The sequence below is a fragment of the Grus americana genome, chromosome Z, assembly GCF_028858705.1.
Source record: "Grus americana isolate bGruAme1 chromosome Z, bGruAme1.mat, whole genome shotgun sequence".
In the NCBI taxonomy this organism is placed as follows: domain Eukaryota; kingdom Metazoa; phylum Chordata; class Aves; order Gruiformes; family Gruidae; genus Grus; species Grus americana.
The window spans coordinates 11,990,177-12,006,177 of record NC_072891.1 but is presented as its reverse complement, the minus strand read 5'-3'; the positions used below and the strand labels follow the sequence as shown (position 1 = coordinate 12,006,177).

The window sequence follows — 16,001 nt, the reverse complement described above, 5'->3', positions numbered from 1 at the left end:
ACACCTGCCCCGTGGTGTGTGGCCTGGGAGTTTCTCGGAGGCTGTAAATAACCGAGTTCCCCTTCTGCTCATCTCGAAAGTGAGAAGGGGAACGTCCCCTGGAGGGGGAAAGAATTGGTTGATTGTCATTGCTGGTACAAAAGCTATTTTTAATTTTATTAAAATGTCTCTCTTCTATAAACTTCCAAAATATAGCTTCTGCTATACAGATTTGTGCTGTGGCTGCGTAGTGAAGCTGTTGCCTCTGGGGTTGGGATGGTGGCACTCATAGGTGGGTGTAGCTAGTGAAAGGAGACACCCGAAGATCCTCTTTGTGATCCGGGGAGGTGTGGGGAGAGCCAGAGGAACAGGGCACTCTGGGGCCGCCCTCGTAAAGTGGCACGTGGGGGCCATAGTGGCCGAGGGGGCCGGGGTGGGTCTGCGGCCGGAGCAGGAGCTGGTGCAGGCTCTCGCCCACCTGCACCAAGCTGTGGGAGAGGAGGTGGAGGTGGGAGACGGTGTCATTGGCCAGGCTCTCCAGCAGCGCCTGCTGCTGCCGCGACGTCTGCAGGATCTGTACCAGCAGCTGCTGGACACTCTGGAGCAAACCTGCCACACTGGAGCCTGCAGCGAGAAGGGGGTCAGTGGCAGCAAACCCTCACCATGGCTCTGAGAGCCCCCTGTGAGGCTGTCAGGATGCTGTGAGGAGGACCCACCGTGCAGGTTTGCATCTGACGCCTCTTCACCTGCTGCTGGCTGCTCGCTCATGGCAGCCGTCCCAGGGGAGCCCGGGGCTGTGGTGGCCACTGGCAGCACTTGGTTTTCTCTTTCCATCTCCAGGGACGTCTCACCAGGAAAACCTGCCACGATAGTTTGGCATGCAGGGAGCAACCAGGGTGCTGGAGCCACGCAAGCCCTGTGCTCAGCCTGACGTGGCCCCAGAGCCCTGGGTGGGCACTGCTGCGGGAGCCTCTGCCCTCCGTCCCCATGGGCAGGACAGAACAGAGCTGCCCCCCTGCCACCAGAGCAGGGGGACTTGCTCGAAGCTGCAGACCCTTACCATCCTTTTGCTCATCTCTTTCCTGCTTCAGGGTGGTGTGACAGCCTGGAAGGAGAGCAGAGACAGTCCATGAGCTGCGGCTGCCTCCTGCCCCAGGGTGCACAAGCACAGTGGCCTGGGTGGTGGTACTCACCCTGGGGGGGAAGGTTAGGGAAGCAGTGACTGGCGTCTGCAATGAGAACTGTATCAGACCCTGCTTGCAGGGCCAAGGGGGTTTACTGGGCTGAGCAGGGCAAGGAAAGCCTTACGTGACACAGCGGGGGGAGCAGCCGGCACTCCAGCAACATGGTCCCCATCAGCTGCTGGAAGAAAGCAGAGAGGAGAGATGCACTGTCTGATGGTATGTGCCAGGGATCACCATCAGCCCGGCTTGCCCTGGCCAGCCCCGCAGCCCGACATGCCCTAGCCACAGCTCCATAGCGCCCTGCAGGGCCCCAAAGCATTTCACGAGCTAGATACAAAAGCAGGAGTCACTCACTCACCACTGCAATGCAGCCACCTCTGGGCTGGAAGGCAGCAGCGGCGTAGCAGTGTGCAGCAACGCTACACAACAGATTAGGACTGGAAGTGAAGGAGAATCCCACATCCACTTGAAACTGCAGGGGGAATTTAGGGAGATAGAAGGTAATTACCCAGTGCAGATGCTGGCTGGGGCAGGGGGGCACAGGATGCACTCCTGGGTGCGCTGCAGAGCAGGGAAGCTGCAAGGCACCTCTGGCCCTCACACCCAGTCCTAACTCACCCAAAGCTTTATGGTTTTACTGGGGAAGGGGGGAGCCAGGACCTGCCAAACGAAGGGGAGTCACATGCCCTGCAGTGCTGCACAGCTGCGAGAGCTCCCTGGGCCGGATCGGGGCCACCATCCCTTAGAGACCTTGAGCCTCGCGACCTGCCACAGGGCAGCCAGCAGCCTTGCCATGCCCTCAGGCTGTGTCAGAGCCGGGACTCCCTCCTGTCTCATCCCAGCCATACCCATCCCCTCATGCGCTGGGGCTGGTTTGGAGCTAAAGCCTCTGGAGAGAGACATCCCAACAACCCCATTGGCGAGAATCTCTGCTAAGGAAATCGTGATGGGACCCCTGACCTTATGAACCCCCCATTCACATCATGCTGGTGGGGCTTGGGCTGGAGCCATGGCCGTGCAGCCCGGTGCAGCGGGGCAGACCAGTACTTACATCTCTCTGGTTCGTCCTTTGCACTCTGTGGCAGCGGGGACAGCAGCACGCCCGGGGCGTCCCTGTGAGTGTCGTGCTCTAGAGAGGGAGGGTGAAGGGGTGCAGAAAAGAGCTTCAATAACCAGAGACAAGGGATACCAGCAACCCCACAGCCAGGACCAGCCCCTCTACAGCTGCCTGAGCCCACGGGTACCTGGTGGCTCTGGTGAGGATGGAGAATGGGTGGTGAGGGCTGACCTGCGCTTCCTGGAGGACAGCTTCACCAGGTCTAGACAAAAAGAGTTTTATTGAGGGACCCCGGCTGGCTGTGCAGCACTAGTATCCTACATCCAGCCAAAACCATCCTCCTGTCCCCGGCACCCACCTGGCATCCTCCGCTCGCCGAAGACGGGCCGCCCGGCTGCCTTCCAGATGCTCTTCATAGCTCGGTAGTGTGGGGGCAAGCGTGGAGAGTGGCAGCCAGCCCTCTGGCGTGTCTCCCGCTCTGAGTGGAAAGCCTGCTTGAGCGCCTTCCACTTGGAGCGGCACTGGGCCACGCTGCGCCCGTAGCCAGCTGCTGCCAGCCCCTGGGAAATTTCACGCCAGAGCGCCTCGTTGGGTCGCGATGTGGAGGCCATGAGCAGGGCGGCCTCCCCCGAGCCCCCCACCAGTGCCAGGAGGCTGTTGACCTCTGCCTGTGTCCAGGCTCGCCCGCGGGGCATGCTGCTGGGGGCGAGGGTGGGTGCCGGAGCAAAGCTCGGCCCTGGGCCGGCGGTGAGGCTGGGATGGGCAGGGCTCAGCCCCGGAGCTCGGCCGTGCGCTCCGGAGGCGCACTGAGAGTTTGCCACGCTGTGCCGGGAGCCGCCGGGGGCTGCCCCGGGAGCCGCACCGGGAGCTTCCCCGGGAGCCTCCCCGGGCGCTGCACCGGGAGTCGCCAGGAGCCGCACTGGGATCTGCACCAGGAGCCGCCGGGAGCCGCACCCGGATCTGCACCAGTAGCCGCCGGGAGCTGCAACGGGAGCCTCCCTGGGAGCTGCACAGGGAGTTGCCGGGAGGTGCACGGGGGGCCGCACCGGGATCCGCGGGAATCCGCACCCGGAGCCGCCGAGGGCTGCACCGGGGGCCGCACCAGGAGCCGCACGGGGAGCCTCCGGAGGCTGCACCGGCGCTCGCAGCAGGAGCCGCACCGAGCTCCCCTGCGCTGCACCGGGCGCCGCGCCGGGAGCTGCCGGGAATCGTCGGGACCGCATCGAGCATGTGCAGCCCTGGGAGGAGCCGCTGGGAAACGTAGTCTTGGCCGCGCCACCCCCCCCCCCCCCCATCACCCGCCAGTCCGGTGTCCGCAGGCATCCCCGCCCCTGCCTGCCCTGCCTGTCCTGCCTGCCCTGCCCGGCTGTAGGGGTGGAGGGGCGCGGTGCGGCAGGGACCCCAGGGCAGGACCATCCCTTGGCGGGGCTGGGGGACTCTGCCCCCGACCCCCGAGGGCACGGCAGGGATGGCCGTGGGACGGAGCACCCCAGCCCCCCGCTTTCCACGGCTGACATGCAGCTGCAGCCCCATGCAAAAAAGGCAGCAGAAACCGCGTCTGAACAAACACCCCCTGGCCTTGGTGCTTTGAGAACGCAGAGCCTGGGGATGCAGATAGGGCCCCGTGTCCAGCTCCCCAGGGATGCCTGGGTTCCTTGCATGGTTCCTAGGACAGATCTACTGAACACTATGGGGTCAAGGCAAGGAAAAGAGCCTCGACACGGCTGCACAGTGCAGCCCTGGTCCCACATCTGAGCTAGCCACCACCCCCACCGCTTGCTGCCCCGAAGCCAGGGGTGCGGGGTTCCCTCATCATGGGAACGCCTGGGTGTCAGCCTGGCCAGGGCTTCCCCTCACCCTGGTCGCTGTCAGCGCCAGGACCCCCAGGGTTGTGGGCCAGGTGGTGCCTCTGGGGACCCCGCCAGGAAGTGACATTTTCCATTTCACGTCACACCCAGCTGCCGAAGGGGGCTACGAGGGGGTTGCTGCTTCCCCTGTGGGGTGCAGAGCTGAGGGAGGGATGGAAGACAGGGTCACGTACGCTGATCTGCGCTTGCCCCCCACACCAGGTAATGGCATGCTGCTCCCTGCCCCTGGCACCCCAGCTCTCCTGGTGGGACCCCTGCCCTCTTGCAGCCCCTTGACCTCTGCAGAACCCTGCTCCCCCTGCTCCCTCCTTTTGGGCATCCTCTCCCAAACAGCTCCTCTCCAGCCCTATTGCAGACTGCCTGCTGTCGGGGCGGGGGGGGCTCAAGGGCAGGGGATGCACACTGCACCCCAGTGCCGCAGCGCACAGGCAATCTCTGCTCTGCTCTCCCCTCCCTGTGCCAAGTGCTGTCTGCAGGCAGGTAACTTCTAGGAAAGTCAAGGTGCTGCAAATGGGTTCTCAGTTTTCCCGGGCTCCCCCGCTGCCTCCTGAGACCCTGCCCAGGGTTCACAGACCTTTCCTGGTTGGGGGGTCCCCACTGCTCCCACCAGGGCCGAGGTTAACTCCCTTTCTCAGCTCCTCAGCAGCCGATGCAGCTGCCCCGGTGCTGGGCAGCCCTCAGCCTAGCTCTCTTCTCCCTGCTGCTCCTGCTGGCACAAGTCATCCTCGTCGGCTTGAGCTTCCACTGTGAGTACCTGCTTGCGCCTGGACCTCTCCGGCTGGGGTCTTGGGGTTGGGATTGGCACCATGGAGCCCGTGTACCAACAGACAGAGCTGCAGCTTGCCCACAGAGCTGGGCCCTCCTGCTTGGGGTCAAGGGCAAGCAGGAAAATTGGTGAGGCAAGACCTCACCTGCCTGTGTGGGAGAGGAAGGCAAGGGGACAGCGTGGGCTTGGGGATGGCGCTGGGGCATCCCAGTCTATCACATGGCAATGAAATGAAATCAGGAGGGAGAGCGGTGACACTGAAACTGAAAGGCAGAAGAAACACTTTCCCCGAAAGCCTGTCACGTCATGGGCTCCAAAGCACAGCAAAAGCTGCAAGGACCTTGGTGGACTTTGCTGGCAGGTCATCTAAAGCGGGGGGACACCCTCAGACGCAGCTGTGGGCTGTCCTGTGGGAAAGGACACTGGGTGCTGATGGGAGCAGGAGCCCAGGGCTGGTGAGGACACTCCTGTGCTCTTCTGTAGATGTAGGACAACAGGCGAGCTGCACCCATGATCCTGGGAGCATGGAAGAGAGCCCCAGCCATGGGCAACAGACATTGCAAGGTAAGAGACACCAGCAGGCTGCTGGGTGAGAAGGGGCCTGGCTGCTCCTTTCAAGAGGCAGCACAGCATCTGTCCCTACTCCAGAATGTGCCCCCTCCCTCCCCCCCGCCCCCGCCGAGTCTTCCTTTACCCTGTCCCCTGGCTCACGACATGGAGAGCTGCCCCAGTGCTGCTGAACAGGCTGTACTGCTGGGACACCTTTGGAAGAGATGACCCCAGCATGGCTCAGCATCGCTTGGGCATGCCACCAGCACCAGGGTCATGGCTGCCACGAGCATCTGTGTGCCAGACAGCATTGGGTGCTCTCTTTCGACCAGTCTACAGTGAAACTGAAATCTTGACTGCGCTCCCAGAGCTTTGCAAATGATGTTTGTATCACACCCCCAAAGCTGGAGCTCCCCTCCCTGACCTACCTGCCCAATGCCAGCACCTTCATGTAACCAACCCATCTCCCCTGGGGCTCCTGCTGGGGAGCTGGGGCTGGGATGTGGGAGCTGGGCTCCAGAATAAGGGCAAGCGGAGAGTCCTCTCTGTGGGGCAGCCACAGGGGTACACTGGGTTGGTTGGCACCCTGGCTGCCCCTTGTCACCCTCCTGTCCCCTGGGCTGGGGGCTGGTGGCAGCTCCTGCTGGCTGCCCCGTCCTGGCTGCTCCTGCAGTCTCTGCATTTCTGGTGCACAGAGGGATGCCAGTTCTGCCCGGCTGGCTGGCTCTGGGATGCGGGGCAGTGCTACTACTTCTCTTCTGCCAGAAAGAGCTGGGAGCAAAGCAAAGAGGACTGCTGCTCCAGAGGGGCACAGCTGGTCACCATCCGAGCCAACACCACCCTGGTGAGTGCACCCTATTGGCCTATCCAACTCCCCACGGGCATCGGGCTGTCTTGGTGACCACCTCAAGGTCCTTGAGCAGTCACCCAGCCATCACCAGCATCATCTCAGCTCCCTGGCTCTGGCCCACGTGCCCAAAGCCTAGCCAAGCCTCCAGGCAGGGAGACAGTGATGCTGTGCCTGTAATGCTCAGCCCCCATCACTAATCGCATGGCTGGGGCTGGGTGTTCCCCTGGGGAGCTGATGTATGTCCTGTCCTGTGCTAGACTTTCCTGGTGCGCACAGCCAACATGGAGGTCTTCCACGTGGGGCTGAAGCGGGATGGCTCCAGGTCTGACTGGAAGTGGCTGGATGGCACCGCACTGAAGGGGTGAGGCCGTCAGCTTGTCCGCAGCCTGGGCTGCTGTGGGTCCAGCGCCAGCGTGTGGGGAGGTGACAGGGGGACAGTGCAGGGACATGCTTCCATGTCTTGGCCAACTCTCGTCTTCCCAGGACTGCACTGGGACATTTTAGGGAAGGGAGGATTGCAGGGGCCCTACCCTGGTGCTATACCCTGCTTGGATGAGGGGCTGAGGGGTCCCCCAAAAGAAGGTTCCCAGCATGGCGCTTTGCTTGGTGCAGTTGGTGCTGAGCTCTGGCAGGAGGGACCTGGGGGTGCTGTGTGCATGATGGGGCTGGGGGTGCATGCCAAACAGGCAGGGGTAGGATGGGAAGGGATCAGAGCATGTGTCCTAATTGGGGAAGGGCAAGCTTTGCCCCACAGCACCCCTGCAGCCTCTGGTACCTGGCTGCAGGAGTTGTAGAAGGGACAACCCCAGCCCATCCTGCCCATCCCATCTCATCACGCTCTCTCCCTGCAGGCTCTTCCCAATCCAGCGCTCCACTAGCTCCTTCCTGGCCTGTGGCAGGGTGTCAGGCTCGGGGCTGTCTGGTGGTCTGTGCGGGGAAGCCCTTGGATGGGTCTGCGAGCAGAGTGCAGCCACTCTGCAGTGGCTCCGGTCCTCGCCCCCCGCCTTCCTCTGGAGAAACACCACTTACACCTGTGTTGGGCCCTGGTGACCATGGGGACCTCCAGCCTGGCTGTCCCACCGCCCTGTTCCTGCCCGACCCCAGCACATGGGCATCCTCGGGCATCACTGCCTCCTCTCAGACCTCTTCACCTTCCCATGAATTTCTGCACTTTGCCAATAAACTCTGGCACTTGGATACTATGCCTGGCTTTGGGGGATGAGGGTGGTGTGATGGAGGTGCATCCTTCAGCTCACTGACTTAGTTGCATCACTGCCTGGTGGGAAATGACAGGTGCCGCATCACTGAAAGAATTGGCTGGGAGCCAGCATCTATCCAAGCATCCTCGTGGCCTGGTGGCAGTGTGGAGCAGCTCCTGTGCAGGCTGGAGCAGGTCATCCCAAAGATCTGGGGTTTCTGATCATGGTGGTTGCCTGGGATTTATGCTTGGGAAAGGAAGCTGAGAGGTGACGCTTTGCCTCCCCGGTCCCATGGAGCGCTTGGGCTGCACAGCAGCTCGTCTCCTGGTGCCTGCCCAGTCTGAGGAGGTCAAGCAAATGACCTCACTTTGCTTTGAGGCTGGGTGATGTGTGAGAGCCTAAAAGGCCTGCTGGGGCTTGGCTTGGAGGGGTTTGGTCCTGGACACTTTTATGATATTGATATAGACCACCTTGGTTATGCCACCAGCACACGCTCTGGCATGGACATCCCTTGAAGTCCCTCCTGGCACATGAAAAGGACCAAGCCCCGACAGTCACTGCATCCTGTCTCCCAGGCAGGGGATGGGATGGGGAGGGTGATACATGGGGGAGCGTGGCTCCGCTGTGGCCAGTACACACTGAGCTCTCGAGGCTCCTTGCAGCCTAGGGAGGTGGACACAGAGTGTGCTGCCAGGGATGGAGCTCGTTCATCCCCCAATCCCCTGAAGGGACAGCAGCCTCAGAAATAGAACCACTTTTTGCAAATAAGGCAACTACTTCTGCTTTTCTGCACATAAAGGGGTGGCTCTACCCCACGTGGTCTTGGCTAAAGTGTGCCACCTGACCACAGTGGAGAAGGGCAGGACCAAGTTCCTGTACAGCTGTCGCCTGGAGCAGTGCCTGCCTGCATGGCCCAGAGCGTGGTCTACGCTGACCTGAAATTTGCTGCGTCCCCACCGGTCACTGCCCCCACCTGCCCCGCAGCCCGCGATGAGGATGACAGCCCCTATGAGAACGTGCCGCTGGGGCCAGTGCCCACAGCGCCCAGCCCAGGTGAGAGCCTGGCCGTGGCCACCGCTGTGGGGATGCCCCGGCACGGGGTGGGCACCGGATACCGGGCAGCAGGAGGTGACACTGGGAGGCATGGGGGATGCCCATGGGCGCTCATCTCTTGCAGGGCGCTGGCCCCGGCGTTGGCGCATCCCCGCGTGGCTGCTGGCAGCCAGCCTGCTGCTGCTGCTGGTGGCCACCGTGGCCCTGGGGGCTTGCTGTGAGTCGGGGCGAGGGATGCAGGGTGGGGGGCAGCTGCGGAGGGGGGGCACCGGGAGTGGGTTTGGGGCTGGGTGAGGGCCGGGCTGCTGGGGGTGGTTGGGGCCAGGGGGTGCCGGAGCTGGTGGCCCAGGGGCAGCGCTGCTTCTTGCTTGGCTGCCCTGAGCTGCCCTCCGTCTGCCTGCACTGCCCTCCGTCTGCCTGCACTGCCTTCCCACTGCTTCCCCACTGCCTCCCAGTACTTCCCCACTGCCTCCCCACTGCCTCCCAGTACTTCCCCACTGCCTCCCCACTGCCTCCCCATTGCCTCCCACTGCTCTTCCCTTGCCCCCCCCCCTGCCCCCCAGTGCCTCCCCATTGCCGGCCATCGCCTTTCCAGTACCTCCCACTGCCTCCCAGTGCCTCCCCTCCCCTTGCCACCACTGGCGCTTCCTTCCCCTTCCTGCTGGCACCCCCAGACAGCCTCTGCCCACAGTCAGACACTGATCCCTGCCCCCCAGCAAGGGCCCTGCCCCGAGCAGGGTCAGTGCCACGTCCCCCTGCCCGGGCTGTGCCGTGCCCGTGCCCATGCCCGTGCCCCAGCTCACCCAGCGTGTCCCCAGACTGGCAGGTCACCCGCAGGCTGCAGGACACGTCCCGTGAGCACGCGGCCGAGCAGGGCCGCCTCTCGCAGGAGGTGAGCATGCGGGAGCAGAGCCTGGAGCAGACGCGGCTGGAGCTGGCGTGGGCCAGAGCGGAGCTGCAGCGAGCGTGGCGGGAGGGCAACAGCAGCCGGCTGGAGCTGGGGAGCCTGAACGCCGAGCTGGGGCGCGCCAGGCAGGAGCTGGCTGGGCTGCAGGAGGAGATGTGGGAGGTGCAGGGGCAGCTGAAGGCCAGCCAGAGCACCGTGAGCAGCCTGCGTGCCTGCGTGAATACAGGTAGGGCCGTGGCAGGCCGGGGGGACGGGCGGAGACGCTGCCGGGGTGATGGGGGCTGTATCCCAGCCGGGGCGGACCCCCCAGCATCCGTGGGAGGGTGAGCGCCTGATCCGTGCCCCTGCCCCCCCAGACTGCTGCCCCTTGGGCTGGGTGCTCTACAGGAGCAAGTGCCTCTTCATCTCGGTGGAGAAGAAGACCTGGAAGGAGAGCGATGATGACTGCAGAAGTAAATCTGCTCAGCTGCTGGTCCAAGGCGACTGGCCGTCGTGGACGGTGCCGGTACAGAGCAGGGGGGCTGTGGCATCCCAGGAGGGTGGGGGCAACGGTGGGGCTGGGCAGACCCCCGTGGGGCCAGAGGCAGCGGCATCTGCAGACGTGCTGGGATGGGGGTGCCCATCCTGGTGGTCTGTGGAGCACGGCCGGCCCCAGGGCTGAGCGTGGGGCAGGTGGTCAGCAGCTTCTCTGCCCTTTTTGCAGCTTCTTGGCACCACATTCTGGGTAGGACAAAATCATAAAGAGCAGTATGAGGATCTGTATAAAGAGTAAGTTGTTCCATCCTGGACACCTGCACCTCTCCCACCTTCACCAGCCATGCGTAGATGTGCTGGGCACTGCTCGAGCATCTGTCCCAGACACGGGACAGATGATCGTGCATGGGCAGTGCTCTGGCCTTCCTGCCCAGGCTAAGGGGCTCTGGGACTGCTGCTGTGTGGGGTGCACCACATGTCTGGCAGCAGGCTGGGAGCATGGTGGTGGCACTTCTCATGTGCTGCTTCCCTTCTAGTAAAAGTTGGTTCTGTGCAAAAACATACTATGGGAAGATAATCAGCTCCTACTGCTATACTAAGTATCCATGGATTTGTGAGAAGCCCCCAAATATGAGCAGCCCATCCAAGACCCTCTTTCCTCTCCCATCTAAGAGGTGAACTCTGAGACCCCCCTCCATCGCAGGACTGACAGGAAATGGGGGTGTACAACAAAGGCATCCTTTCCCTCCTGCTTAGCTACATCCCTGCTCACCATTGTCTCAGCCACACTGCAAAGCTCTGGGGATACAGCTTGGGAAAGAAAGTGTCTGTATTTTAAAACAAGACTTATGGAAGAAAGACTGTATTTCTGTGTTTCACACTCACGCTCAGGCTTACATCACCAGCCCTTGCCCTCCAGCGCTTACTCCCATGAGACGACGCTGGTACCGAGCCCTGCTCGCCTCTGCCGCCTTCTGCTGAGGCTGGTTTGGGAGGTGCCTCTTGCACGTTGTGAAGCTGAGAGTGACGGTGCCATTGGTGTCCCCAGACTGTCCCCCTCAGGGAGTCCTTTGGTTTTACTGGCTGCCCCTCGTTTCTGTCACTGGCTGCCACTGGCTCCTGTCCTGCACTTTCTCCTCCCTCCCCTGCCCTCAGCCACAGCCTGTTCCAGGGCTGAGCTTTGTTCTCCCAGTTGGAGAAGAGCCTTGATCCCAGGAAGAAGATGGACCATGTCCTCCTGGGCACACAGTGGTCCAGGCCCAGGAAGGACACACTGGTGGATGGGCAAAGCCAGGCAGGATTTACCAAGGACAACTGATGCCTGTCTGACCTTCCTGCTGCTGTGGGAACGCTGGGCTGTGGAAGAGGGAAGAGCAATGGGGGTCGTTTATTGTGAATCTTTGAGGTCTGGGACATGGTTTCCCATGGTCTTCTCTCTGGCAGAGGGAGGACATGTGGCCAGGAGAAGAAGGTGGGTGGATGATGGGAGGGCTGCAGGGGTGTCAATGATGCCCTCATCAAGCTGATGACATCCCTGCGGGGTGGTGCTCCTTGAAGCCTTCACTGGTGCCCTGGATGATGGGATGGGGGGCAATACCAAACTGGGCAGTAGTGGGTATACTGGAGGGCAGGACTGGTGTTCAGAGGGGCCTGGAGAAACCAGGTGATGGGAGCCTGCTGATGTTGGATGATTCCTGCATCTGCAAAAGAAGGAGAAATCCCACGTGTCAAGATGTGCAAGCAAGCAGGCATGCTGAACAGGCCTGGGGGACCCACAAACCAGAGGCTGGACATGAGTCAGCAGTGTGTCCTTGGGCTCCAGGGGCAAGGCACCTGGGAGATCACATCTGGGTTCCCCAGGACAAGCTGGACACAGCAAGTCCTTGTTTCACACAATAGCTGAGATTGCAGGGGACCTCCTGCAATCCTGTCCCAGCCTTGCAGCCTCGCTGTTCTGTTGGGTTGGCTCCACCAGCCTCCTTCCACAACTCTTCTCCCAGGAGCTGCCCACATCCAGCTTAGCAAGGTGGTCCCTATCTCATCCCCCCCTCTGCAGAAACCCTGAGTGAGACAGGGAGGGTCTGTGCTGTCCCTCGACTGCCCCACCCACCACAGCTGGGTCAGGGACAGGGGTCCTTCATTGCTCCCCAGCAGCTCAGGTCCCACCGTGGTCTTATGGATCCTTCCCCTGTGGTAGCAGGGGTCTCCCCTTCCCCCCTGTTCCCAAGCATCCTCAGTACTCTCCTCTGTCTCCCACTGTCTTAAGGCTCCTCATTGCACCCTTATTTCCTCCCACAGCCTCAGGGCTCCCTTATTCACCTGCCACAGTCTCAGGGCTCCCCAGCGCTCCCGCATCTCCCACGTGGTCTCAGGGCTTCCCCAGCAGTGTCTCATGCTGATGGCATTGTTGCCTGCACCCTCCCCAGGCAAGGCCCAGCCCAAAGCCCTGGGCACGTGATGGAGGCAGAAGAAAGGGCAGGATGGGAGCTGTTGATGCTGAGGAAAGGGACAGGCAGTAAATCCACAGGACTCCATGAAGAGGACAGGTCAGGAACACCAATGGTGACTTTATCCTCCAGCTCCAGAACGATGCAAATGGCACGTCCTGAACCAGCACACCATCGGCAGCCTTGGGGGAGCACAGCAGGCGGGAGCTGGGCTCTGCACCAGAGTCCTGGGTCACTGTGAGCTGTGCTGGCTGGGGCACATAGGGACACACTGAGGGCCGGTGCAAGGTATAAGCATATGCGTGAGTGTGAGAGAGGGGGATAAGGTCTGTTTTCCATGAGCCTTGCTTTAAAATACACACACCCTTTCCCAGAGCTTTGCAATGTGGTTGATGCGATGCATGCACAGGGGAGAGGGTCTCAGGGTGTGCCCCCTGCTCCTGTCCTTGAGTCCTGAGATGGAGCGGGGTGGCCGTGCAGTCACTCCTCGCCCAAGAGAGGAAGGAGGGTCTCAGATGTGCTGCTCAGCTTCAGGGGCTGCTTGCAGATCCACTGGTACTTTCTCCTGCATTTTGAACTCTCTATTTTCCTGTTAACTAATAGCCCACAGTCTGCAAAGTAGTCGTACCTAGGAAAGAGGGCATATCTCAGAGGGGCAGTGACAGCATCCTCAGCGTGGACATCCCTTCCCATAGGTCTCAGTGCCTGTGGGACAGGCAGGGCGTCTGGCATTGGGACCAGTCTGATGAAGAGCCACACTTCTTCCCCAAGCCTCCTGCTCTGCCATGTGGAGATCTGGCAGCGCACCCCACACCTGGGGTCTGCCCAGGGCCCCCTTCCTTGGGGCACTGCTGATTGGAGCATCACCCCCTTTTCCAGGGGGGTCTCACAGGGGTGAAATGGCACCTCCACAACAGGGATAAAGGGGAGACCTGCAGGTCAGGTGCTTCTGCTAACGACTGCTGCACTTATGAGAACCGCGTGCTGTCCTGCCATACAACAGTCCTCTTTGCGTCAGAAGAAAATTGTGCTCCAACCCAGTATGCGGCACCAAATGCCTGCGCAAAATGCTGGAGGCAGAGAAGCTGTTGACCACCTGCCCCATGCTCAGCACCCACCTGGTGCCCGGGAGCCCTGGGGCCGGCCGTGCTCCACAGACCACCAGGATGGGCACCCCCATCCCAGCACGTCTGCAGATGCCGCTGCCTCTGGCCCCACGGGGGTCTGCCCAGCCCCACCGTTGCCCCCACCCTCCTGGGATGCCACAGCCCCCCTGCTCTGTACCGGCACCGTCCACGACGGCCAGTCGCCTTGGACCAGCAGCTGAGCAGATTTACTTCTGCAGTCATCATCGCTCTCCTTCCAGGTCTTCTTCTCCACCGAGATGAAGAGGCACTTGCTCCTGTAGAGCACCCAGCCCAAGGGGCAGCAGTCTGGGGGGGCAGGGGCACGGATCAGGCGCTCACCCTCCCACGGATGCTAGGGGGTCCGCCCCGGCTGGGATACAGCCCCCATCACCCCGGCAGCGTCTCCGCCCGTCCCCCCGGCCTGCCACGGCCCTACCTGTATTCACGCAGGCACGCAGGCTGCTCACGGTGCTCTGGCTGGCCTTCAGCTGCCCCTGCACCTCCCACATCTCCTCCTGCAGCCCAGCCAGCTCCTGCCTGGCGCGCCCCAGCTCGGCGTTCAGGCTCCCCAGCTCCAGCCGGCTGCTGTTGCCCTCCCGCCACGCTCGCTGCAGCTCCGCTCTGGCCCACGCCAGCTCCAGACGCGTCTGCTCCAGGCTCTGCTCCCGCATGCTCACCTCCTGCGAGAGGCGGCCCTGCTCGGCCGCGTGCTCACGGGACGTGTCCTGCAGCCTGCGGGTGACCTGCCAGTCTGGGGACACGCTGGGTGAGCTGGGGCACGGGCATGGGCACGGGCACGGCACAGCCCGGGCGGGGGGACGTGGCACTGACCCTGCTCAGGGCAGGGCCCTTGCTGGGGGGCAGGGATCAGTGTCTGACTGTGGGCAGAGGCTGTCTGGGGGTGCCAGCAGGAAGGGGAAGGAAGCGCCAGTGGTGGCAAGGGGAGGGGAGGCACTGGGAGGCAGTGGGAGGTACTGGAAAGGCGATGGCCGGCAATGGGGAGGCACTGGGGGGCAGGGGGGGGGGCAAGGGAAGAGCAGTGGGAGGCAATGGGGAGGCAGTGGGGAGGCAGTGGGGAAGTACTGGGAGGCAGTGGGGAAGCAGTGGGGAAGTACTGGGAGGCAGTGGGGAAGCAGTGGGAAGGCAGTGCAGGCAGACGGAGGGCAGTGCAGGCAGACGGAGGGCAGCTCAGGGCAGCCAAGCAAGAAGCAGCGCTGCCCCTGGGCCACCAGCTCCGGCACCCCCTGGCCCCAACCACCCCCAGCAGCCCGGCCCTCACCCAGCCCCAAACCCACTCCCGGTGCCCCCCCTCCGCAGCTGCCCCCCACCCTGCATCCCTCGCCCCGACTCACAGCAAGCCCCCAGGGCCACGGTGGCCACCAGCAGCAGCAGCAGGCTGGCTGCCAGCAGCCACGCGGGGATGCGCCAACGCCGGGGCCAGCGCCCTGCAAGAGATGAGCGCCCATGGGCATCCCCCATGCCTCCCAGTGCCACCTCCTGCTGCCCGGTATCCGGTGCCCACCCCGTGCCGGGGCATCCCCACAGCGGTGGCCACGGCCAGGCTCTCACCTGGGCTGGGCGCTGTGGGCACTGGCCCCAGCGGCACGTTCTCATAGGGGCTGTCATCCTCATCGCGGGCTGCGGGGCAGGTGGGGGCAGTGACCGGTGGGGACGCAGCAAATTTCAGGTCAGCGTAGACCATGCTCTGGGCCATGCCCTGGGCTGCCCCGAGGGCCCTGACAGCTCCTGCTCCACCACCGTCGCCCTCTCTCTCGGGGCTGCAAAGGAGAAGTGCGGCTGGTTTCTGCAGAAGCAGAAATTTGCTGTGAAGTGCAGCAGATGGGAGCAGAAAAGCATTGCCTGCCTGCCATTGGCCCTGGCGCTGCCATCCTGCCCTCTTCCACGCCCTGAAGCTGCTCAGGGTCCCCTGGGATGGTGTGGGATGGTGCAGTGCAGGGTTGGGGTGCTGGGCAGAACCGCAGGGCTCACCTGCTGAGAATCAACCCAAATCTCTCAGGCAGGGGAGAGTGGGGCCGGCTTCCACATGGGAACAGGTTGCTCTGGGGCTGGCCCCATCCTGATGAAGGTTACCCCTCTCCATGCTCTGCCCCGGGGTTTGAGCATCACTGCTGTTCAGAAACGTTTGCCCTAATACCTAAAAGGGGTTTCTGCATTGCAGTGTGATCTCTTGCTCTTCTCCCCTGTCCTGGCCACATGTCCTCCCTCTGCCAGCGAGGAGACCACAGGGAACCATGTCCCACACCTCAAAGGGTCATGATAAATGGCCCCCATTGCTCTCCCCTCATCCTCAGCCCAGTGCTCCCACAGCAGAAGGTAGGCAGGTTGGGCAGGCACCACTTGCTCTTTGTGAATCCTTCTGGGCTTCCCCCAGCCACCACCATGTCCTCCCTGGGCCTGGACCACTGTGTGTCCAGGAGGACAAGCCCCATCTTCCTCCTGGGGATTGGGCGGAAGCTGCTCAACCTTTAGCTTTCCAAACCTCATTCTTGCTCCCTTTGAAGTTGACTGTGGACTTCTCCT

At 62.5% G+C, this 16,001-nt stretch overlaps 4 protein-coding genes across 5 annotated transcripts; 2 read left to right on the top strand and 2 right to left on the bottom strand.

Moving 5' to 3' along the window:
• Positions 1-265: 265 nt before the first annotated feature.
• On the bottom strand, positions 266-3,443 carry LOC129199325 (translation initiation factor IF-2-like). Its single transcript, XM_054809636.1, has 6 exons — positions 2,579-3,443; positions 2,408-2,482; positions 2,215-2,292; positions 1,040-1,084; positions 696-839; positions 266-603 (listed from the first exon to the last, which is right to left on the bottom strand). The coding sequence occupies exons 1-6, from the start codon at positions 3,441-3,443 to the stop codon at positions 266-268; spliced, it is 1,545 nt and encodes a 514-aa protein (XP_054665611.1).
• A 797-nt stretch (positions 3,444-4,240) lies between these two features.
• On the top strand, positions 4,241-7,437 carry LOC129199550 (killer cell lectin-like receptor subfamily G member 1). Its single transcript, XM_054810217.1, has 6 exons — positions 4,241-4,289; positions 4,724-4,834; positions 5,338-5,418; positions 6,099-6,247; positions 6,511-6,614; positions 7,105-7,437. Exons 1-6 carry the CDS (start codon positions 4,241-4,243, stop codon positions 7,301-7,303), a joined length of 693 nt encoding a protein of 230 aa, XP_054666192.1. The 3' UTR covers positions 7,304-7,437.
• An 860-nt stretch (positions 7,438-8,297) lies between these two features.
• LOC129199475 (B-cell differentiation antigen CD72-like) lies at positions 8,298-10,741 on the top strand. 2 transcript variants are annotated; one of them, XM_054810003.1, is made up of 6 exons: positions 8,298-8,505; positions 8,630-8,722; positions 9,324-9,638; positions 9,769-9,917; positions 10,116-10,180; positions 10,423-10,741. In XM_054810003.1, the coding sequence occupies exons 1-6, from the start codon at positions 8,361-8,363 to the stop codon at positions 10,562-10,564; spliced, it is 909 nt and encodes a 302-aa protein (XP_054665978.1). In that variant the 5' UTR covers positions 8,298-8,360; the 3' UTR covers positions 10,565-10,741. The 2 variants fall into 2 exon arrangements, with proteins under 2 accessions (XP_054665978.1, XP_054665979.1); XM_054810004.1 differs by lacking the exon at positions 8,630-8,722 and having other exon boundaries at positions 10,423-10,735.
• Positions 10,742-11,403: 662 nt separating this feature from the next.
• LOC129199536 (B-cell differentiation antigen CD72-like) lies at positions 11,404-15,201 on the bottom strand. Its single transcript, XM_054810173.1, has 7 exons — positions 15,030-15,201; positions 14,813-14,905; positions 13,897-14,211; positions 13,618-13,766; positions 13,312-13,403; positions 12,206-12,979; positions 11,404-11,586 (listed from the first exon to the last, which is right to left on the bottom strand). The coding sequence occupies exons 1-6, from the start codon at positions 15,172-15,174 to the stop codon at positions 12,814-12,816; spliced, it is 960 nt and encodes a 319-aa protein (XP_054666148.1). The 5' UTR covers positions 15,175-15,201; the 3' UTR covers positions 11,404-11,586; positions 12,206-12,813.
• Between the last annotated feature and the right edge of the window lie 800 nt (positions 15,202-16,001).